This window comes from Dysidea avara, chromosome 1, assembly GCF_963678975.1.
Source record: "Dysidea avara chromosome 1, odDysAvar1.4, whole genome shotgun sequence".
NCBI classification, from domain to species: domain Eukaryota; kingdom Metazoa; phylum Porifera; class Demospongiae; order Dictyoceratida; family Dysideidae; genus Dysidea; species Dysidea avara.
In genome coordinates this window covers 42,935,628-42,960,357 of record NC_089272.1, presented here as the reverse complement: position 1 = coordinate 42,960,357, position 24,730 = coordinate 42,935,628, and the positions used below count along the sequence as shown (strand labels likewise).

Genomic DNA, 24,730 nt, shown 5'->3' with positions numbered 1-24,730 from the left:
CACCTGTAAGTCTTTTCTTGTTTTTAATGCTGTATTTGATATTAGATGGACTAATATTGTTTCCATAAAGGTGATGTTAGTCATGTAAGATGTTTCTAGGATGATTTTTAAAAGTGGCTTTCTTAGGTGGCGTGTGTCATTTTTGGGGGATCTCTGCTAAACAGTACTACTGTACTGTGATAAATTAATGCCTCGATATGGTTTTGTTGCATGAAAATGACCAGCCTGATTGAAGATAAAAGGAAAGACAGGGTACAGTGGACACATACTCATTGGAACTCCAAACGACAGTCAGTTTGTTATTGTGGTATATAATGGTGGCCATATGCTGCTTCATTTGGCCTCCATCCTTGCGAGAGTGGATATGCAGGCTGGCAGACAAAAAATTCAAGTTTAGGCAATTATTTAAAATTTTATATCTGGCCAAGTTTTTTCTTGTTTTTAATGGTGTATTTGATGTTAGATGGACTAATATTATTACATGAAGCACATAAGATGTTTCTAGGATGATTTTTAAAGGCAGTATTTCAGGCGGCATGTGTCATTTTAAGGGGAATCCTTAAATAATGCTACCATACTGTTTGATAATAATTATTATGATCTTACTAATGTGCAGCTAATATTTTCATTTACAGGTAGCAAAAGTTGCAATAAAGTGACTTTGTTACATAGCCGAATGGTCTCCAGGGTGAATTGTCATGTAGCTTAACTCTTAACAGGGAGACTTATAACATAACTGAACTCTCTGCAGGGTCACTTGTAAAGTACAGTAGCTGAAATCTCTACAGAGTTGCTTGTTATATAGGTGAACTCTCTACATGGTGACTAGTAACATACCTGAATTCTCCACAGGCAGACTTGTAATGTAGTTGAACGCTCTACAGGATGACTTGTACTGTAGCTGAGCTCACCACAGGATAACTTGTTACATAGTTATAATCTACAGGATGATTTGTAATGTAGTGTAAACTCTCAATTATCGTTCATAGTTTGCCCTTTTAGCTCTAGTTCCCACATAACGTAACCTATCATCACCCCACTAACTTGGGACACAAGTTTGGCCTTACTTTAGCTGTGTTGAAATATCATGTTTCTAGAAGCATCCTACGTACTTGGCACAGAATTCTTGAATACCAGGTGGTGTGTGACCTCAACTATCATCCAGGTGCATCTATTATCAGCAGCACATTGCATGCCCATACATTAATTATCAGTGACCTTTGACCTTTCTTAGAATTCAAAGTACTTCCAAATGATCTCAAACATTTCCACGGTACTGTTGTATTTGGCCTTATTTAACCTAACTTATGTCAAGATTTCATGTAATTCTTATGCATGAACTTTAAGCTACACGAAATTGCTTATTAATGCTAATTTATAATACAAAATGAAAGAAAACAAGAAGCATCTACAACTTTGTTTACAACCTAAACTGTTCAGGTAAGATGTACAGAACTACTGAGTATATTATTTGTTTTCTGTGATTGCTGATAGTGAACCAGGGGGAATAGTGATGGGTGACCTTTGGCCTTCAAGCTGTTTGTGTCCTTCAATTGCTTTAACCTATCTAAAGATCAAATGGGTTGGTTAACACTTCCTCTCCATTAACAGGCTTTGTTTTTGAATAGAGGTTAATGGGTCGGGGTAAAGTCTGGGCCATTCTTTTAGATTACAGCCCAGTTGTTTCTTCTTCATCTTTTTGGCTGCTTTTATGTAACCTAAAGGATGTACAGTATAAGTAACGCTTGTTAACTATAACAGTAACTTATAGGTTTAAACAAAAACATCCAAGGCTATTTTCATTAAAGTTATTTAGTGTGAATACCAAAGCAAAAGTGGTCTCATTCTGTAAAATATTTGGCTAATAACAGATGTATGACAATAATTAAGGGCTTACGCTAGCTGAAATCTGTATAGAAAGACTTGCATTCTAGCTGAACTCACTACAGGGTAACTTGTTACACAGCTGAACTCCCTATAGAATGACTTGTTTATAGCTGAACTCTCTGCAGGGTGACTTGTTATGTACAATAGCTTAAATTCTCTGCAGGGCATATTATATCATTGAAGACTGTTGACCAACTCATTGGCTTAAACTGACTATCTAAGCACTAGAAATTACATGTATTTTAAATGCGTAACTTAATGAATTATGAAGGTATTGTATTATTGCCACAGTGCAACTAAATTTAATAACTGTGTGACTTTCTGCCAGGCCCCCAGAAAATGAAGAAAGAAATGGCAAAAAATTAAGCATAAGTTTGAGGACTAGCATTTCATGAATGAATAAGGTGATTTATTTAAATATGGTATGTGGGATGCTGAAGGTGGTGGGCAGCTATAATACAAAAGTCATGTGCTTTTGAGAAGGGACCATGAAGCAATTTATATGTTGGAAACAACACTGTTTTCTTCCTGTCAATATACCCATGGTGTGGTGCACATCCTTTATGCTATATGATACTCCATGTTAATTCTCCCACAATTCAGGTGAATTTGCATTGCCTCCTCCACTAGGATTCGGCACCAAATTCACCTGAATTGTCGTAATTAAAATTTTTGCCATTAACCTACCATCACAGCCATTTCTTGGCTGCCACCTTGGATTTCACATCTTTTTTCATCCTGGCCTTTTGGGGGGCTGCACTCTTTTTTTATAACTTGGCTGTTTTGGTTTAGATATCACTTCTTTTTGTATTCCAAGCCACCAAGCTGGCCATAAACTGGCTTTGGTGCTTCCTTTTAACTTGTTTTTTTCTTCTTTTCTGCAGGAATTGTGGAACAAAGGAAGAAATTTTGTGTACAGCTTTTTGTCTAATTAAATATATTTGTATATTTAACAATGAGAATGATAATCACATACTGTAGGTAATAAGGTGACTTCTTATACATAACTGAACTGTAGCTGAAACCCTCATTGTTTGTAGCTGAACTCTTTTCAGAGTGACTTGTTTCTAGCTGCACTCTCTACATGGTGATTAATTTTGTTTCCAACACATATTTCTACAGGATGATTTGCATGTAGCAGATCCCTATAGGGTAACTTGTATCTAACTGATATCTCTACAGGGCGACTTGTTTGTAGCTGATCTCTCTACATACAGGGTGATCTGATTGTAGCTGAATTCTCTACAGGGTGATTTGTTTGCAGCTGAACACTCTACATGATAGTTTCTTTGTAGTTGAACTCTCTACAAGGTAACTTCTTCTAGCTGATCTCTAGACAGGGTGACTTGTTTGTAGCTGAACTCTCTACATGATGATTTCTTTGTAGCTGAACTCTCTACAAGGTAACTTCTTCTAGCTGATCTCTCTACAGGGTCACTTGTTTGTAGCTGAACTATTTGCAGGGTGATTTGTTTGTAGCTGAGCTCTCTACAAGGTGATCCTTCTAGCTGATCTCTCTACAGGATGACTTCATTCTAGCTGAACTCTCTACAGGGTGATCTGTTCGTAGTTGAACTTTCTACAGGGTGATTTGTTTGCAGCTGAATTCTCTACATGATTGTAGCTGAACTCTCTACAAGGTATCTTCTTCTAGCTGATCTCTCTACAGGGTGACTACTTGTTTCTAGCTGATCTCTGGATGACTTGTTTCTAGCTGATCTCTCTACAGGGTGACTTATTTCTAGCTGAACTGTCTATAGGGTTATCTGTTTATAATTGAACTCGCTACAGGGTGATTTGTTTGTAGCTGAATTCTCTACAAGATGATTTGTTTCTAGCTGATCTCTCTACAGGGTGACTTGTTTCTAGCTGATCTCTCTACAGGGTGACTTGTTTCTAGCTTAACTCTCTACAGGTTATTTGTTTGCAGCTGAACTCTCTACATGGTGGTTTTTTTGTAGCTGAACTCTCTACAAGGTGACTTCTTCAAACTGATCTCTCTACAGAGTGATTTGTTTGCAGCTGAACTCTCTACAGGGTGGTTTTTTTATAGCTGAACTCTCTACATACAAAGCGACTTCTAGCTAGTCTCTCTACAGGATGACTTGTTTCTAGCTGAACTCTCTACAGGGTGATCTGTTCGTAGCTGAACTCTCTACAGGGTGATTTACTTGCAGCTGAACTCTCTAAATGGTGGTTTTTGTAGTTGAACTCTCTACATCAGTACAAAGCGACTTCTTTTATCTGATCTCTCTACAGGATGACTTGTGGCTAGCTGATCTCTCTGCAGGGTGACTTGGACTCTACAGGGTGATCTGTTCGTAGCTGAACTCTCTACAGGGTGACTTGTATAAAGCTGAACTCTCTACATGGTGGTTTCTTTGTAACCGAACTCTCTACAAGGTGACTTCTTCTAGCTGATCTCTCTACAGAGTGATTTGTTTATAGCTGAACTATCTGCAGAGTGATTTTTTTTGTACCTGAACTCTCTACAAAGATATGTCTTTTAGCTGATCTTTCTACTGGATGACTTGTTTCTAGCTGATCTATCTACAGGGTGACTTGTTTCTAGCTGAAATCTCTAGAGTGTGATCTGTTAAGTTTGTAGCTGAGCTCTCTTGTTTCTAGCTGATCTCTCTATAGAGTTATAACTTGTTTGTATAACTGAACTGTTTACAGGGTGGTTTTTTGATTGGTTGCTGAACTCTCTGCGTGGTGACTTGTTTGTACTACAGAGTGACTTGTTTGTAGCTGAACTCTTTACAGAGTGACTTACTTGTAGCTGATCTCTATAGGGTAGCTAACTTGTTTAAGTAGATGAAGTCTCTACTGGGTAGTTTCTTTTTAGCTGAACTCTCTACAGGGTGACTTGTTCATGCTAAACTCTCTTCAGTCTGACTTGTAATGTTCTGAATCTCTACAGCGATATATTTGCTACTGAATTGTCTATAAAATTAACTGTTTGTAGTTGAACTCCCCACAGAATAACTTGCAATGTAATACGATTCTATAATGAAGTTATAAACATAGCTGAATGCTCTATTAGGGTGACTGTTCTATTAGAGTATCTCGATCTCAGATTTGCTACACGTAATTCGCTTTAGAATCATAACTCAGTGGTTTGTAATCCGATTCTTCTGTACTACTGCAAGAACTTTCTATGATGATTATTCCAGCTACACACTGATTTTCAGCTCATTGTTCTAAGCGGTTTGCCTGATAGGCGTGCAAGGGTGTTGGCAGGGGGGGGGGGGGGTTCGGATGGTTCGGACGAACCCCCCTTTCAGAAGCAGAATGTTTTAAAATTAAAAATCACACCAAATCTTACAGTCCTGGAGCTCTCCGTTAACTACTTTCCAACTAGCGCTCCTCTGTACTACTCTTGAGGGTCACATCATATTAATGCTGAACCCTGCATATCATATCTATTGCATCACGTGATCAATTGTGCACGTGATGAATGGCACGGGTGAAATGGCAAAGCCCGGGACTGTTCAGTGGTTGGTTGAGACATATTACAAGCTTATAAGGCAGCAGCTGCTAAACTTGAGTGGTCGTGTTATACATGTGTCAGGTTAGCACGAACTGTGAATTGTTGATGCATATTTACCTGATGAATTGTTTGTTTATTTATTACATGTTGTGGTCACATGATGTCTCGAACATATTGGAGTACAAGCCAAGTCTGAAGTTATTGACCATCAACAGGAGGACTGGCTGAGAATAATGTATATGCTGGAAAGAAGTATTGCCAACTAAGGGACTCGAGTGTGGAGGGCTTCTGTATGCTAGGAAATTGAAGTTGGCTGTCAGTATGCTGTCTGGAAGTGAAGATTAGTTAGTTTTACAATAGGTTTATAGTTTCTATAAGCTGCATAAACAGCAGTGTGTAGGTTTTAGCTAGTTAGATGCACAAACACTTTTTAATGTTACTGCCTAAGGGCACATTTTGTGTATGCATCGTTTTGATTCAAACATGGTCTAGGGGAAGCACTCGGGCTTTCCCCTTAAGACATTCTGGCCACTTGAAGTCCGAACCCCCTTCAAAATAATCCCGGCTACGCCCCTGGCGTGAAAACAAAATAGTTTTTTTACTCATAAAAGTCGATCGTGTAATTGTGACACAGGTTGGGTTTTGTGTCATATCTCGATGGCCTTTATCTGGATTCCTTTCAAACCACAAAAAGGTACTCCTACGATAGTTACTCCATCTACATAGCAATTCCTTCAAGGGGTTTACCCTGTGGGCGTGGACCTTCGACCTTATTTATGCAAATAATTGGTCATAACTCTGTGAATGTTCTTCGGATTCCTACCAAACTAGATACTTAGATTCGCCTTAATGAGTCTTAAGTATACCAAATTTCGGAGTATGCGTTCACATTTTATGGCAGATTTTGTAAAGTGTGCGAAAAGAAAAAGCAGTAGAAGAAAAAAACAAAGAAAAAACCCAAACTTTGGCCACTCGTATCTCGGAAATGGCTGGAGCGAATTTGGAATGTGGACTCACCTACCTAGCTGCACTTCTGTAGTAAATTTGGTTTCAATTGGATAAAGGATCTCTTTCTTCCTGTTAATATACTCACGGTGTGGCGCGCTGACTTCTTGGGCCGCACGACACACTACCATGTGTCTTGATAGATAGATATAACATGTACCATTCTCTACTTGGTCGCAGAGAATGTTTTTATTTAGTAGCAGCATTTTGGTGGGTACCCTTTATTTTGGGGGTCTCATTATGGAGTTCTATGACACTGTATTATGTGTATTACAATATTTGATATGCAATGTACAGTGTGCAAATATACTGTAAGTTTTGAAAAAATATGTACAGCACACGCACTATACATTTAGCAGGAGAAATTAAAATACATACCCCATATTCTCAAACATGACATATCATGCAATCATGAGGTACATACGCTATTATCTCTGTTTTATCTCCAGCAATATCATCACTATTGTCTTCAATTACATAATTATCATACGATAGTCCAGCTGATATTGCTACTACTGGTATAGGCAATCCTATAGAATAACAAATATTTCTATAAGACTATATTTATGCATGGAGTTGATGCACAACCATGACTGAGGACCACTGTAGCAACAACCTTACTACAATTAGTTAGAAATTAACATATTACTAGATAATACTAAAGGGTTCTTAGAGATGCAACAATATATCGATATATCGCGTAACGTATTGTTTTAAAACAATATCGTTGTATCAATACAAAGTCAAACCATATCGATATATTGCGATATATCAACATATCGTAGTTTGTTAACATGGCTGACAATCAAATTATTGCACATTGTGGTTAAATTGAGTAGTATGGAATGCTTCTCAAAGAAAAATTAGCTCACTTGCTTCTCTTAAAAAACAAAATAACAACATTAAATAAACAACATAGACCATTGCTTAGACTACACTTTGTATTGTGCAATGTATTGCTGTATTGTGATACACCAGAGGCAATACATCGATACGTCTACACACTGTATTGTTACATCTCTAAGGGCTCTTAATACTTAGCACCGCCGCGAGTGCAATATGGAAAAAATAGCACGAGGGCGTGGGCGAGAGACTAATACAGCACGAGGCAAAGCCAAGTGCTGTATAAGGTTCAAGACCATGCCCGAGTGCTATTTTTTCCATATTGCACGAGCAATGGCGGTGCTTTAACTGGTTTATTGTACTAAAGTAGTGGCTGCGAAGAGTGGGAGTGATTCCAAGTAGCAGGAGGTAAGTGCCTGTCTGTATAAGTTCGAGACTGTGTGTATTCAGTGCAGTGATTAAATATTCGAGGCATTATTCATACTCGTTCATATTGCACCAGCATGATGAAGCTAGCTAGCTACGTAGCTTTAATTGATTTGAGCTGCTGAGAACAACAGTAAGTGGCCGACTGCTTCTTTCTAGGTTGAGGTCTGGCTTAATGCCCATGAGTAAGTCTGTGACTTTGTTATAGAGAGGCTTGCTATCGTGTTTAGCGGGTGAGAGTGCATTTACAGAAGCCATGGTGTGGCGCTGAGAACGATACTACGAAGGCAACTGGAAGCGAATTAACTTATCGTGTTCCACCTGGCTTTACAATGTGGACAGGAGTCATTTTGTAGTGTTGATAATGCCATGTGCTCTAGCTGTTCCTTTGCTAACTGCATTCGCTAAGAATGGCTTTCAGGGTAATTCACCCACTTGTGTTTAGGTCATGGCATTGCTCTATGTGTTTATGATACGTCATAATTGTTGAATGGCTTCATAACATTGCAGTGGTTTGGTGAAAGGAATGCGATAATGTGTCTAGCATTGGTCATGCTTTGGTCAACTTGTTTACTGTTTCAATAGTGCTGTATTGGGATCAAAAGGAAAATACAGCACACTTGGGAAAATACAGCACAGTTGAAACAAATACAGCACAGTTGAAACAAATACAGCACCCTGCCAGCTTTGAAGTGTGCAGCCAGGTGTACAATATGGAAATAAAAGTACACTTTTTCAGTTTGATCTTTTCACCCAAAGTACAATAATAACTTATACAGACTGATCTTCAAATTTTTAACACGAGTGGTTTACCCTGTAGGTGCGGAAAGATATTGATCCTTTAAAATTAAATAATCATTGTTCATAACTCTGTAAGTGCACATCAGCAGGAGTAGAATGTAAATTAGCCTTAATACTGTACATCCTTAATGTACACCAAATTTCAAGGTTATCGAGTTTGGGTTTTATGATAATGGTTTAGGTAAAGAAAAGAGAAAAGAAGTTAACAGACTTATAATTATTAAGAATGCACAAAACAATTTTGCTCAAATTTGTTATGTGGAATGCCAAATAAAAATGGAGGGAAAATATACAGTGTAAATACCATTCATTTTAAAAAAGGGAACAGCAAGCAGCATAATTATGAGTAAAATCACATTTTCTTTCTTTCTGTCTATTAATCCATACTGGCTTACTGACTTTCTTGGTTGCATGACACATTACTGTGTGGACAGTGGCAGGATAAGTAGTTGATGGGAGGGCTGGGGGCTGACCAGATTACAGAATCTCTGGCTGCTGGGGGTATGGGGAGCACAGCCCCCCAGAAGCTATAGCCACTTTAGGTTTTACATGTCTCAAAGTTCACCAGAATGCACAGTTTGAAGCATATCACCAACTTTTAAGTTGAAAGCATTTAAAACAGGCTATTTGCAGTTCATGAAAACATTTTTGGCAATGTTGAATACTGGGATAATGAACATACAGCATTTATAAGCAGTTCAAAATAGCCTTTATACAGCTGGAAATATTTTGTACAATGGTAATACACTAACTCTCAAAAGTAAAAGGTTAGTGGTTTGATTCCCGCTGTAAGCAAAAAAAAGTTTTTCCCCTTTCTGCCGCCTATGTATGTGACCTGTATACTTTAAGTGTATATTTTCTCTAGATATCCTGATAGTTGTTAATTACGCTTTCTGAAAGATGATAGCTCAAACCTTTGTTGTTTAAATGAAGTCTCAGTAACAGCTACAGAGTGACAAGGAGAAAATTAGCCTGATGTAAAATTGTGAGGCAGAAATACTTTAATATAATAGTCATCAAAAAAATTTAATGTCCATGAAAATGCCGAAAATATGTTGTCTAGGGCTTAAATCAGCAACCTCCACACCTAACTCTCAAACCCTCTACCACTGAACCACTGTTGTCAACTGCTTAGTTTTTATAATAAATGAAATTTCTACACACGCAGTTTAAATTTACTCAATTGAAGAAGTTTATAAATTCATACCCTGTAGGTCTACCAATGGACAATTTAGATTACATTCATTGTGTGTTGTAATGCAAGCCCTCAAAAATGTACACTCTTTTAGAGTATTATGTAACCTCCATCTTCTGTCATCATCATCATTACATCTGGATACTGTCAGTAGAAATGTTTGTAAAAGCTAGCTGCAAAGCCAGTATAGGCCAGCTTTGGATTTATATATAACTATACAAAAAAGTGAAATCCATGCAAAAAAACAGCCACCTTCAAAAGCTTAGATGAAAAACTTGCAAATTTTAAGGTGGTTGCTAAGAAATGGCCACAATGATATTGATGCAAATCAGGCGCACAGCCATTATCAGTATTAACTTGGGCTGAGGTAATTATGCTCATGATTCTTTGTATTATTCTATTCAGAATTTCCTGCAAGAAGGTTGCATTATGGTCCAAAACTTATGCATTTTTCTCAGAATTATTCCAATAAATTGAAATAGACATGTAGAAATGACTGTTTATTTAAAATTCTATGATTAATTATTGCACATAAACAAGATATTTCATTGCTCTAATAGAGTAGTATGCAAAAAATAGGATCGATTGCTTTATTAGAGTATAATAGGTGAATGTTCTATTAGAGTATCTCAATCTAGTTACTGTTCTATTAGAGTATCTCAATCTAGTGACTGTTCTATTAGAGTATCTCAATCTAGTTACTGTTCTATCAGAGTATCTCAATCTAGTTACTGTTCTATTAGAGTATCTCAATCTAGTGACTGTTCTATTAGAGTATCTCAATCTAGTGACTGTTCTATTAGAGTATCTCAATCTAGTGACTGTTCTATTAGAGTATCTCAATCTAGTGACTGTTCTATTAGAGTATATCGATCGTTCATTCATTATAACTCTTTCAAAATGCTAGCGTAATGTTAGAATAATGATTTCTGGCATTATGCTGAAACTTATTCCGGCATAATTACTGCACCCCTAACATTAACATCATTGCACCCATTTCTTGGCTTCCACCTTTGATTACACAACTTTTTATCCAAACTATTCACTTTTTTACAGCCTGGCTGTTTTGCATGGATATTGTTTACAGACACTATTATCTAAAATAAGCACCTTTAAAATAAAATTATACTGAATACTTAAGTTCATTTTTTTTATTTATTGAGATCTTCAGGTACTGTATGCACTATATCAGTCTATGTGAGTAAAATAAATCAAAGTTCAAATTTGGCTTAGTGTTCCTTCACCATTGACACAGTTCAGCATTGTGACCAAGATAAACCAGTACTGTATGTAGGATCCGGCCTATTATGCTTTTTAGCAGTGTTTAAAAATCAAGCCTATTACATTCAAAATTATTCTTTCAAAATCAAGGTTATGCTCAAGAAATGGCGATTTCATTAAAGCACATTAGTATTCCTGACTGTTGTGTTAGAGTAAGTGACTGCTCTATTACAGTATCTAGATATTATTTTTACAAAATGTGAATAACCATGAAATGGTTAATTATGTTATTTTACGTGTTTCTAAATATGAAATGCAATAACAATGCATATTAGCGATGATCATTTGCTTTCTTTCAGATGCACGCATTGCACATTTTAATTAAATTTTCAATTATTGTCCTTATTATGTTAGCATTATGCTTGATGCCTTTGGTTACCTATTATGCTTTAAATTATGCCAGCATAATCAGCCGGGGCCTAACTGTATGAAAAATAAATAAAACCTGCTTGCTGCTATACAGTGTATGCATGTTATTGGTGAAAGGGTTATGGGAAGGAAAACCCCAATGAACATGAACTGGATGACCACAAGAGTGAAGCAAACAGTGAAAGCTTCATAGTTAAAGTGATGCAACAAAAGCTGGTTAAATTTTATCAAAAAAGTGAAAGTGAAGCAAAAGCAAATGAAGAAAAGGAGTATGTTTGAGTGACAGATGGTACAGTGATACTAATTTTGATAATGACCACTACACAAACTAAATTTCAGCCAATAATTGAACACGTACCATTACATGCTACACAGATGACGCAAGCTGAAATCTTGACCTCACAAACATCTGGTGACAGTTTCACAGCAAACAAAACTCAGTTATCATTCAAAGCTACATTAACTACGTTCATACACTGAAGTAGCCAGAATTTCGGGACGTTTTTAGTTTGTTATTACACAAGCAAAACATTTTGATTATGTCAAAGTTTACTTAATTCAACTGAGGAGTTAATGACTCTTCAGTCAGTTGCAATTTCTGGTATCTTTGTTATATCCTGATTATAATTATGATATAGCACCTAAGCTTTCACAGGAGAAATTTTGAAACAAAGCAGACTCTACAGATTATATATATATACTTTATCCAAATTTAATGATATTCAGTAGTTCACCCAAGCTTTCAGCTATATTCAGTATGTTACAACGAAGAACAATAGAGGAAGCGCCTCTGCATTCAATCCAGTCACCACAAAAAATAAGGACAATTTGCATATCCCATGTCAATTACTGACTCAGAAAGTGGTCAATACGACACTTTGTTTTCAGCTATGTTCAGCCTGTTTCACAGCATAGAACAGTAGGAGAAGCACCTCTGCAGCCACCATGGAAAGCAGGTAGCAAAGAACAAAAGAATATATTAAAAGAATAATTATTATGACAGTTGCAATCACAAAGTAATACAGCTACAATAATCATAAAAATATTATTGGAGTAGATTTCTTACAAGTTACAGTATGTTAAAGTTGTACAGTACTAAATAGTGAAAGCAAAAATGGACAATGGAGTTACTAAGAAAACCATAAAGAGAAAACCACTAAGCCAACATGTTACTATCCAAGAGAATGCTAGCTAGTGCTAAAGGGAGACTATGTGATTATAGATCAGTAAGAATGGTAGAAGGAAAATCAATTTCTACCCTAAAAGCAGGAAGCGAGTACTTGATCGTTCTACTGTTGACATGAACATACAACTTAGACATGATAGGAAGCAAAGAAAAGCAATTCTGATAGCTCAAAAGTGATTTAATGGGTGTTTAAAGAACAATGAAAACTTTCATTTCATTTGCTCTCCTAGAAGGATATCGTGACTGGAACTACATATGATTAATTTCTATGAGCTGGACCAGAAACAGTAATTATGGACATTAAATGTACGTGTTATTTTTGTATAAATATTTATGTACTGTGTACACTATGTGAGTCAAATTCTTCCACCATCGACATATCTGTGATATCAGTTGTTTATTGCCATTAATTTTACTAGAAAACACTGTAACTCTCTAACAACTGAAATGTAACTAAAAATCATTTTGTTGCATAATCAAAGACTTCAAAATTCAACATAATTATGCATAAGGAATATCATAAAGCAATTTTCTTAACTATGCTATGCAGGAGTTTAATTAACCAGTCATTCAATTATTCACAGCAAAAATACAGGAACTATTTATAGTGCAAGCATATAGACATGTGTAACATAGTAGACTGAAGATGGATATGCATTCCTAATTATTTAAACATAATTATTGATGGACTGTTATATGCAGGAATACAGTATATGTGACCGGATTTGCGAAAAGGTACCTTTTCCACACATTTGACATACCAGCAAACAAAATGATGTAACACTTGACTCCTTACACTGATTAACTTGCTCTTAGTATCACATTGTAGCCAGATACTGTAGCCACATTCAATGAAAATTGCAAGCAAGTATATGCTATGATCAAAATGTTATGAAGCTTTAAAGTTCAAAAAATGGGTCAAATTTTGTGTGTAAAAAAGGTACCTTTTCGCAAATCCGGTCACATATAATATTGTACTGAAATCACATATGTACATATAAACTACTGCAATGCTGGAAAGGTAAATAAAAGACATGACTATGCTACTCACCCCAACCAAGTAGTGCAAAGAAACGTATATCTTGGAATATCCCTTTGTAGAATACTGCCCCAAACATTATGTAGATCATGATTGCTTCACAAAGAGTCCAGCAGAATACACACAGGAACAAATAATGGAGAAGTATAGCCACCATGTTGCACCTCCACTGTATGTACATAACAAGTCACTTTTACAGCATTTTAAATTGTGTGCATATTGTGAAACTCTAAATCTTAGTATTAGCATTAGTAATTACTGGTAAAGGCAATGCCTGTATACCGGGTCAATACTTGATTTTAAAATTTTTATAAAGTGGACAGCAGTATTGTTACACCAGGAGCAGAGAAACATATTGAGTGTTTATGTGCTTTTCAAATACAGTACATACAGTTTGTATATGGTGGCAAGGTTCCTTAACTCCTGACTAGTATTTTATATGAAAATGTGCAAACTGTTTCAAAGGTTTTGTGACCACACTAGATATTGCTGTTATACAGGACCAATTTTAGTGTAAATGCATAGCACACAAAAACAATAAGTAGAACCTGCACTCAATAAAACATTTTAAAATAATTAGGAACCTCTCATATTGTAGGTATGTGAATGTGATCGGGCCTGCAAAAACAGGGCATGTGGGCACAAACTACATCCTGTCAGACAATTAACATCACAAAAGATTATGAGTCATTAAAGTTTGAAAAAGTAGGCAAATTTTATGTGCCCATATAATATACACTTTATTTCTACAGGCCCGGTCACATATAATAGTGACATGCATGAAAAGTACAGTAGGTAAAACTCACATCTTCAGCTCTTTCTACTCCACAAACAAAAACTATCAAACCAAACAAGAGAGCGATTGAGAGGTTTAAATGTACCAAATAGTGCGTAGCATTGAGAGCAGTTTTCCTGTTAATGAAATCAACAACACAATGGAAAACATTTAACTTATGTGCATTCTTTATGCTTCATTATAATAATGCATGTTCTGATATAATTAGCCCAAACAGTGCACATACACACTTTGGGACTCAAAACATCAGTGTGATCCATTCTGAGAAAACTGGTCTTATCACGTATTTAAAAGTATTGAGAAATGCTGGTTTTAAGTATTTAGTGTATTGTACATACAGTAGCTCACCAATACCTGAAGCTATGTGTACCAAATTTTCACATGTTTTACACCAATTCCTTACTCTCCAGAGTATCTACTATGCAAGTAGCCAGCAACTAAGTTCCCTGCCATTTTAGATAGTTTTTGAACCGAGGTTGACTATATCAGGCAAGCTCCAAAAGGGGGAAAAGGTGGGGGCTAGGAATGAGGGTTCAAAAGGAAAGTGTAGGGATGAATTAGTCTAAGTATTGGGCCTCACAATTGGCTTAAATGAAAGGAAATTCACAGAACAGGTCTTTGTTCAATATCACGGAGCTGTATAGCCACATACAGCCATCTCCAGGCTAACCAGTGTTCCATTAAGGCCCCACACCGCACGCACAGATTGCCACTGGGCTTGAGAAAAGCAGACCACTCAAGTCTAGCTGATTTTGATTGTGAAATTAGATATTTTATTCATGTAGCTTTGGGTTCTTGGTGAAAAATTGAATCTGCTGACATGGGCGATAAGACCAGTTTTCTCAGATCCAGTCACATCAACATCAACTACCTAACCATTGCTATGTGTTACTGTAGGCTAAGTATAGCTTGGATAAAACCAAAGTGGCAGTCACGTTTGTCACTTCTTCTGTTAGAAGATGGTAGGAATCTCTTAAAAATCATATGGTTTTTAACTGCGGTATTGTGTACCTTCTTTCTATGTTTTGATATTCACTCTCAACCATGTTCAGTGGTTGTGTTAGTTACTGGTGGAAACATGCTTTTTTGATGATAACAAAATGTTTTCCTTCTCTGGAGCACAGAAAAATCACAGCAGTGACTGCTTTATGGGTCAGCAATAACCAGGTGCCTGCATGCAGAGTATATGGTTAAAATTGAAACCTGTTAGTGATCTGGCTCAGTGAGCCATCTATATAAGCTGCAATTTGGCAAAAAGATGCGATTTCACACAAATACCAGCAGAGTGATGAATGAGTGAAATGATCACCAATAGCAAGGATATGTAGTTTATAATGGCTATCTCATCCATGTAGTAAATGCATAGAGCATTCCATTGCATGAAATGATTATAATGTGAATGAGTTTTTAAATGCTTGAAATTTGTTTATGGATGTGACTGCATACTTCATGTGTTGGAATGGTCTATGCATTTACTGAGTGAAATGGCTATACTGTGCTAGGTATTTATAAGCTTTGTATCCTTTATTGGAGACTGTTTCAATGATTTGGCATTCATTTGGCATTAGTTTGCAAATTGCATCATTTTTGGCAAATGATGGCTCAGCCAGATGGTTAAAAAGCTTCACTTTTAGTCATTCTACCCATGCAGGTTTCAATCTTTAAACACCATTATGAGGGGTAAAAATGTTAGATACAGTAGATACTCAGTGGCATAACCAGAAAATCTTTTTTACCGAGGCAAAGTTTATGGGTCTGCTTCCAAGTCAACTGATTCGCAAACACTTTCAAGTATGGGTGGTACAGCATTTTAAGGTTGACTCTCGATCTGGCTGGATGGAAGTAACTGTTTCAGAAGACTACGTATTAACGTTTTTCTACATGTATGTTCCAGCTTAATGCTACAGTATACCATACTTCAATTACTAGTTTAACTGCAAAAAAACTTACTTACTCCGGAGATATTTTGAGTGGTCAGGCCATCCATGGACTGCAATGGAGGTCATAATAGCCATACACACTATACTTTTATTGATCTGATGTGATATTTAAGTCAGAGAATATCTCTTTCATGTGATACTCAACTGCACGTCAAGCTAGGAAGTATGGGGGCATGTTCCCTCAAGGAAAAGTTTGAAAATATATGCTTTGAAATGGCATGTGGAGGCTATTTTTTTTATTATAACTGCTAATGCATGATATTCATGATCAGTTTAGTAGGTCAATGCAATGCCATGCAGTTGACTCACCCGAATTTTTGAAAAATAAACAATTAACATAAATGCAAATGATTTAGACCAAGCAGTGTAGTGAGAACAGTGGCTATAATCTGTACTGAATGCTCTATTAGAGTATAATTATTACGGTGACTGCTCTATTAGAGTATCTTGATTTTTGATACAAATTCAAGTAACTGAAAAGTGGTCCAGCCAATGCTGGAACGTGTCACCGTAGGCTCCAGCCCTGCTTAGTATGACAGCCATAGATCATATTATATGTGGTACAGTAATGCTGTCTAGTAGTAAGGTTTGAGTAGAGAATTTAGGTTGCCAAAACCCAGGCCTGCTCAGCCTGAATTGTTGAGAATTTTTTACCGAGGCAGCTGCCTCGGTCGCCTCAATGGTAGCTATGTCACTGATACTGACTAACTGACTTCCTGCCTGCCTGCCTGCCTGCCTGCCTGCCTGCCTGCCTGCCTGCCTGCCTGCCTGCCTGCCTGCCTGCCTGCCTGCCTGCCTGCCTGCCTGCCTGCCTGCCTGCCTGCCTGCCTGCCTGCCTGCCTGCCTGCCTGCCTGCCTGCCTGCCTGCCTGCCTGCCTGCCTGCCTGCCTGCCTGCCTGCCTGCCTGCCTGCCTGCCTGCCTGCCTGCCTGCCTGCCTGCCTGCCTGTTTGCCTGCCTACTGATACCTTCACACAAATGTAACTCAATAACAGCTAAGGCCACAGCCTTGGTTTTCCACTGTTTGATGTCGCTTCAGCCCAACAAATGCCTTTTAGCATACCACTGTACATACAATGCATATACTTATTGGACTCACCTTTGTCCTCCTTTGTGTCCCATTTCATATTACTGACAACCCAAGGTGGTGGGGCGATGGCTTCCCTATGTTTGTAAATGGGAATCGTCCATATTTTCCATGATGACTGGACTGATTGCAGAGGTGCTTCTCCTGCTGTTCTTCGTTTGTAATGCTGTGAAATAGGCTGAACATAGAAGTGTAATGGCCACTTCACTTTCGAGTCAGTAATTCATAGTTTAGGCATGTTTTCAGTCGAAAACATTACCTCTGGTGCCATCCTTTCTTTTGATGTATTATGCGTGGGTTCACCAGTCACAGTAAACAAACAAGTACAGTATAAGGAAACTAGAGAATTTAAAGCTCAATTAGGGATTATAGAAAAAAGTACGTAAACAAGGGGGGTCACTACACCTGCAGATATACTAGTGGACATTTAATCTCTTCCTTTGTTTTACTACCTTTTGTCTTTGATCCCTAACCCAACTTTAAAATTCTTAACTTACTTCTAGCTACTTGCAGAAAAGTAGATGCTGCTGACCAATTTACAATGCCCATGGAACACCATACTACTTTTACAATCGTTTGAAGCAGAAGTACATGCATAAAGTAATAATACGTAGAGCCAATAGCAATATTTTTATTCAAGCCAAGAGTACTGCAACTACTGAAATGATTAATCTGGACCTTTATAATAACCATCAACCATTAACATACACTATCACTTTTCAATCTCTAATTCTTTGAAATGACAATATTCTAGTACTTATGCAATATTAATACAAAATTCATTTCACAATATGAATAATTGTATGTTAATACCTTACTGTTACATATTCATATGCATGTACGTATAATTTGTTACCTAAACAGTAGAATTGCTCCAATGGTCAGAAGGAGACATATAATGGACACTCCACAGCCAACATAGCTGACTATGTGAAGTTCTGGAGAATCCTATTGATTTGAAAGTAATAAATGTAAACATTGTGGTTTGTATGTGCTATACATTTAGTGGCAATACAATAACCTATAAGCGATGTCAAATAATTATGCTTTCACTATATACCTCCATTCATAACTAAGAGTGTAAATGTATTACAGGAAGACAAATGATATTGTAAGAATGAATGTGTATTATGCTTCCATTAAAGAATTTCATATGTACATTTATTTGTATACACAACACATTGTATAACAAGTGAAATACCTAAGCTACACAAGAAAAAAATCTGACAATAGCAATAGTGCCTAACAACACTGCTGTCTGAATATATTAAAACTGAGTCTTTAAAAGTCCATTGAAATGGAAAATTCACTTCCCATTTTATTGAATAAATAAGTAGTTTGTATTATGCAATGTACAAAAACACCTTTTAATAATTCAATTATGTTGTTGTATTGAGTTATTATGAGTTGCATCACAATGTGACATGAGTAAGACCAAGAATCAGAAGTATATTGAAAGTGAAAGATTATCAAAAACTGAGTCAGTAAAGAATGAGATATATATTCTTTAAATGTAGTCATTGATGTTTTCAAACAACATCATAATTGGAACAATATCTACTGGCCGTCCATAACAACAATTCATTTCTCCTGATATTTCCTTATGTACCTACTGTATTTCATCAAAAAATTATTTTTGTAGCGTATAAGTCACCATTTGTCGTCAGTCACCTATTACCGTCACAAAACTTTAAAAATAAAACCAGTCACGTTTACAGTAAATATCTCTGAAGTCGGATATCTTACCTGGACAAAGCAAGATTAATCTAAATTATTTCCATTCTTTTTCTACAAATATGTCTCCTTTTTGTCCCTATAGGTGAAGTACGTGGGCTGATACTATGAAGTGACCTTATAAGAGACGAAATGGTTTAGACGGTTGGAACAAATGGAAAGGAGGCCATGTGGGAAGCCTCAAAGTAAATCCTTCCCGGCACTGATAGTCACCAATCCTTCAAAGGATATGGACAGAAGAGCAATTTAACTCCACCTTTAAAGTCGTGGAGGGTAGTAGGAACGGATTTAATTCTGCATGTGAGTGTGGTGTATCAAGAATGACACTGCAAGATGGAATTTCAGGAGAGTAGTGAGGCATGGAAGTAATCCTGAACCCCAGCAATACTTGAATCAACCTGAGGAGAGCAATATTTTAGTGGAAACAACAACAGTTGGTTATAAAAGGAGCCAAAAGCTGGTTGGACTTCTCAGATGGAGAGATCTGCAAAAGAAACAAAGCTTGTTAGCTACCAGCCAAAGAAAAGATTGCAGAAGTATCTGCATGACATAAGTAACATGGTGAGTGGATGCATATAAATTTAATGGGCGAAGAAAAATCTAGTAGAGAGTCACTGCAGTTACCAGCAGACAGCCGATTATTTCTTTTGATTTGCATTACCACAATCCAGCAGTTATGAGGTAAAGCAGTTGAGTAGCAAAATACCACAGAACTGCTCATGTTCAATAAAGATCCAGCCTTTGTTTAGATGTGCTTCAAGTGCTACTAGAACAATTCATTGTTTGCTGAAAAAGTTGCAATGTTTGATTTGTATGAACAAAATACGGAGCAAATCCAAACTATGTGTGTGTGTGTGCAAGCAATGGATTCATGAGCTCTGTACTACACTAACATTATTAAATTGCAGCTGAAATGATAACTAAGTTAAGTTCAGGGAATTGTTTTACCCATTTAACTGTATGTAGTGTGTATGGGTGTATGTAACAGTTTCACTTGAAAAATCACACTGACCTGGTAATTGGCGCTAATGTTTTAAAATTATGGATAAAAGGTTTAGAATGTGTACAGACCACTGGATATTTTTCAATAATTTTTATCACTCACTGTAAGCAAGATATAGGGCGCTAAAGTGGTAACTGATGATAATCGGGGCGAGCCTAAGCGAGCCCCACAAATGGCAGTAGTTATTCGTACGTCCGACCCGTACATCTGACCATTCATGAGAGTTTACGTAATGAACACGGACAGCCCCACACTGGTAGTGCTCAACTGTACATACGACTGTATGTCTGACCATTCCCGAGAGTTTACGTAATGAACACGGACAGCCCCACACTGGTAGTGCTCAACTGTATGTATGACCGTACGTCTGACCATTCCCGAGAGTTTACATAACAAACACGGAAAAAAGTACCACATGGCTTAGAATTTGTCACTTGGCTCACAACTCATAATTATCTACATTGACATGGACAAAGAAGGCCATCTTGGAAGAAGGCCGGGAGAAAACGAGACAGGGCGAGGAGGGAACACTGGCTGGTGAATGCCCGGGTGAATGGTACGTGCATCACATTCACGAAAACTTCCTGTACGAAAAGGCCGTATTTGCGCCACTTAATTGGCTTAGAAATTGTCACGTGGGTTATAACTTCTTATCTACATAGACATGGACAAAGAAGACCGTCTTAGAAGAAGGCAGGGAGAGAATGAGACAGGGCGAGGATGGCAACAGAAATTCCAGATGAAGTAGAAGCAAATAGACACCTGATAGACGCCATGCACACTCACAGAAGAGAGCATGCGGTTGGCCAATGAAACTTCAGAAGACAGGGAGATAAGTCCTAACTGACCACACAGTTATGTAGCTATATACTGGTAGGCCACTGAGCCTCCCACTTTGAACTTTTTGCACCTTCCTCCAGCTACCTCTAGAGTATCCTGAGCATTTCTGTATGTATAGCTACAAACGCACACACATAAAACGCTATTCATGGAAATACAGTTGATGCTGCATCACTTTTTACACAACTCAGGCTTGCTCCATCTGTCTAGTTTATACAGCTATGTGGGAGGGCGGGCGGGTGGGCGGGCAGGCAGGCAAGGCAGGCAGGCAGACGAAATTGAGGTGAATTTTGATTTTTTTAAAACTCATGTGTACATTGAAACATTTAACTTTTCACTTCGTTTAACCAAGGTAAGGCATCATTACAGCAGTACTAATGTATTCCAGGTGGTTTTTTCAGGTAAAAACTTATTGTAAGGCTGTTTTTTTTAAGTGCGAATGATTTCTTACCAATCCCTACTTATTAAAGGTCCACTGAAATGGAAATTCACTTGCCCTTTTTTGAATAAATAGGTTGTTTGTATCATGCAATGAGCAAAAGCACCTTTTAAATAATTCAATTATGTTGTTGTACTGGGATATTAAGCCACAAACTCTAGTTACGTCACGTAGTGATGCAAGACAAAGAACCGGAATTACTGTTATTACACACTTTGCAATGATAAATAGTAAAAGTCTATAAACATGTAGGTGGCAATACCAAGCTCTCCTTTTCAGCTTCAAAATTACTTTAATGTTCTGCTGGAAAACAACAACGGAGTTGTTCTGTAGTTGCCTGTAGCAGCTCGGCCTGTGTGCCTTGCACTATCAAAGCTCACACTTCATTATGCTTCACTGAAGTAAGATTAGTTTGATTTACAAAGCTGGGTTAGTGTTCCACAGTCGTCTAGTGAAACAAACAATGGTGTCTATATCACACTTTCCTGAGTCATTCCTCTGCCTAGTAGGGATAATGTCTTGCCAGTGGAGCCATCGCTATTGTTCTTTCTCATGTTTCTCTACCTCTATCTGCTGTATTGGACCTTCAATGCATTTAAAACATCTAAGAAATAAACTTAGCTGTGTTTTGACCACTATACTGTTGATTTACTGTATCTTTAACAGGGATTCTTGAGCGTTCTTCACCACAAGACCAGCGTAAATTCACTTAAAGGCTTGTAACTGCTTGCAGTACAAGTTCTTACCATGTTTTAAGTTGTTATGCTAGATATTACATGAAACTAAATCGAACCTAGCTGTACAGTCGCTCTAATGGCACCTCATGTGTACTAAAGTTTCTTTGTCTGATGTATTATGATGTAATATAATTGATAAACCACAATACATTAAAATGTGTTATATCTACTAAACAAAACAAAATCTGACTAAATCACATGCACCAACCTATCCCACTAGTAGCAAGGATCGATAATAGCCAAAGTGTATTTTACCATTTCAATGGACCTTTAAGTAGTGATGTCCTACAAAAAACCGACACCTTTCAATTAGCACATATGACAAACTCCATATAAAGCACTGCTAACATGCAACTTCTACTGAAAATTCCAGATCAATATTGTATTCTCTAGTGAAGTTACAGCTATTAAATGTCATTAAAAATTAGGCCCATTTTACATAGGAAAAATGGCACTGAAGGGAAAATTAACTAGTGATTTCTACATTTTAAATAAAACTAGACTGACTCAAATTGTTCGTATAAGCCACTAAAACCATTCTTAACATATCTACAGGTAAGAAGTTGGACATAGTGCTTTCAACCATGTATCAAACTTACAACAGGGAAAATTGCTGCTTCTGAAACATTAGCTTAATTCTAGGGCAATGCCTTCAGTAATCCCATTGAGACCAATAATTTCCATTAAAATCTATTGTATCATTTCAGCATACAGCCCTATCTTATCACACAGCTGTCCAATGCCAATATTCCATCCATTCAATCACACTACAAAGCACATAAACTGGATTGCGGAGCTAGTATGCACATTGCTCTGCTCAACTACATTACAAATATATTAAAAACAACTTAATACACTCGACTGAAATGCGTACATGAGAAAAATATAGTGTTATATTGCATACAGGCAGTAAAATAGGTTATAAATGCCTGCTATACTAACCATACCTTGCATTTGTGGCTTGTACGCTCGTCAGATTTGAAATCAGCACTATTGAAAACCTACGCAACCATGAAGGCCCCTCAAATCCAGCTGTAATGTCGCAGAAACACCATCATACTGAAACAACTAGCTAGTGCCATGCCCGTAATACGTTTTGTCTCTAATTATCCAAAGCCTAAATTTTAATGTATTTTTGACTGAAATACGATAACTTCGTAATTACAAAACAAAATAAGTTGAAGTAAACTTTATTTAGAAGCGCAAGCATCCAGGAACGAAATTTTGCTTAGTGATTACTTGTTGAAAGTAAGTATTGGTTGTTAAAGAAGACTATACAGCCCCGTACTAAAAATACGAGGTTGGATATCACTACTTTAAGTACTATTGTACTTAATCATATTCTGTACACCTCCATTTTGCAGAACCTTGTGTACCACTTTCAGGATTCTTTATCTCTGTATATAGCAGCCTTTCAAAGATTGGTCCGATTAATACATATAATGAAAAAGGATCATTTCAAGGACACTGTCTGTAAATATTTTCAAACTGAAGCAACAATCAAACTTGGTGATTTCTGAAAAAAAAAACTGAATTAGTGGCTTAAAACATGCTTTTATTAAACTACAGTCATCCAATGAAAGCTGTTAAATAACTGTTCCAGCAAATCCAACACCGTCCAGACTTTAAAAATACAACAGAATTGAAAAACTCAAATAGAGCATTCACATCCTCTAATGACAGTTACAGAAATTTTAGCCATAAAGTGATTTTAAAGACTGCTGATATGTATAAAATCTGGCTTCAGGTACTCTTTTTTTAAAATGATTGGATTATGAATTGAAATGACTGACTGTTATATCAGAAAGAGAAACACTAAGTGAGATATGAAGTAATGTACCACTTTGCGTGGGCAGTTCAAAGGCACCGCCAGTGCCATAATTTGTATATTGCACTGCTGCAGACCGCAGTGAGTACATTATAACTTATAGCGCACTGGTTGTGGTTTTGTAGACCACAACGAGTACATTATAAGTTATAATGCACCGACCGCAGTGCAATATACAGATATTGCACTGGCTGCGGTTTTATGCAGCATAGCACAAGTGCCGGTGGCGAAGACCACTATGACACCTCACCTAATAGGTGGAAGGACACTTCACAGATCACTCGAATTCTTTTATAGCCTGACATGTAAAGGTCGATTTTGGGCCATAACGTCACCAATACGTATAATGTTTACAAGCAGCCAATGGCGATTGAAAAAGCCAACACGGGTGGCCACAACTCTAGTCTACATATATATATATAAACGTACTTATACACCTTACTAGTCTGGTGCCATCTTAGCCCAGATTAAACTGTAGTCCACTTCGACAATGACTCAATAAAACAAATATATTCTAAATAATACTAACCTTTACGTTCGATTGTGGTAACCAGTTTTGTCATGCCACCAGATTCGAGTTTAGCCAGTGTGAATAGTAAGAATTAGACTAGTATCGTTTAGTAGTTGGGTTTTGTTTACTTAAAACGTCTATTTAGCTACTTTTTTTTGCTCGAGGGAATCACTATGGCGATTAGTCTGGTGCTTAGTCTATATGGCGATTGAGTGATCACGCTGGCATGTTGAGCACTACATAATGAGAGTCGAACAGCGAATGCAGGTTAGTGATATAACCCATAGCGTAC

The 24,730-nt window shown here is 37.2% G+C and overlaps 1 protein-coding gene across 3 annotated transcripts in view; it reads right to left on the bottom strand.

Annotated features, from left to right (window-relative positions):
- The window catches only part of LOC136265007 (adhesion G protein-coupled receptor L4-like), a 97,240-nt gene that overhangs the window by 15,157 nt on the left and 57,353 nt on the right, over window positions 1–24,730 (bottom strand). For all 3 annotated transcript variants that reach the window (XR_010705355.1, XM_066059768.1, XM_066059773.1), the window contains 4 exons: window positions 18,203–18,294; window positions 14,332–14,437; window positions 13,538–13,694; window positions 6,810–6,915 (listed from right to left, as the gene is read on the bottom strand). Coding sequence is in view for 2 of the 3 variants with exons in the window: in XM_066059768.1 (XP_065915840.1) it covers window positions 6,810–6,915; window positions 13,538–13,694; window positions 14,332–14,437; window positions 18,203–18,294 (461 nt within the window). In the remaining variant the exon portion in view is untranslated. The remainder of the gene's footprint in view (window positions 1–6,809; window positions 6,916–13,537; window positions 13,695–14,331; window positions 14,438–18,202; window positions 18,295–24,730) is intronic.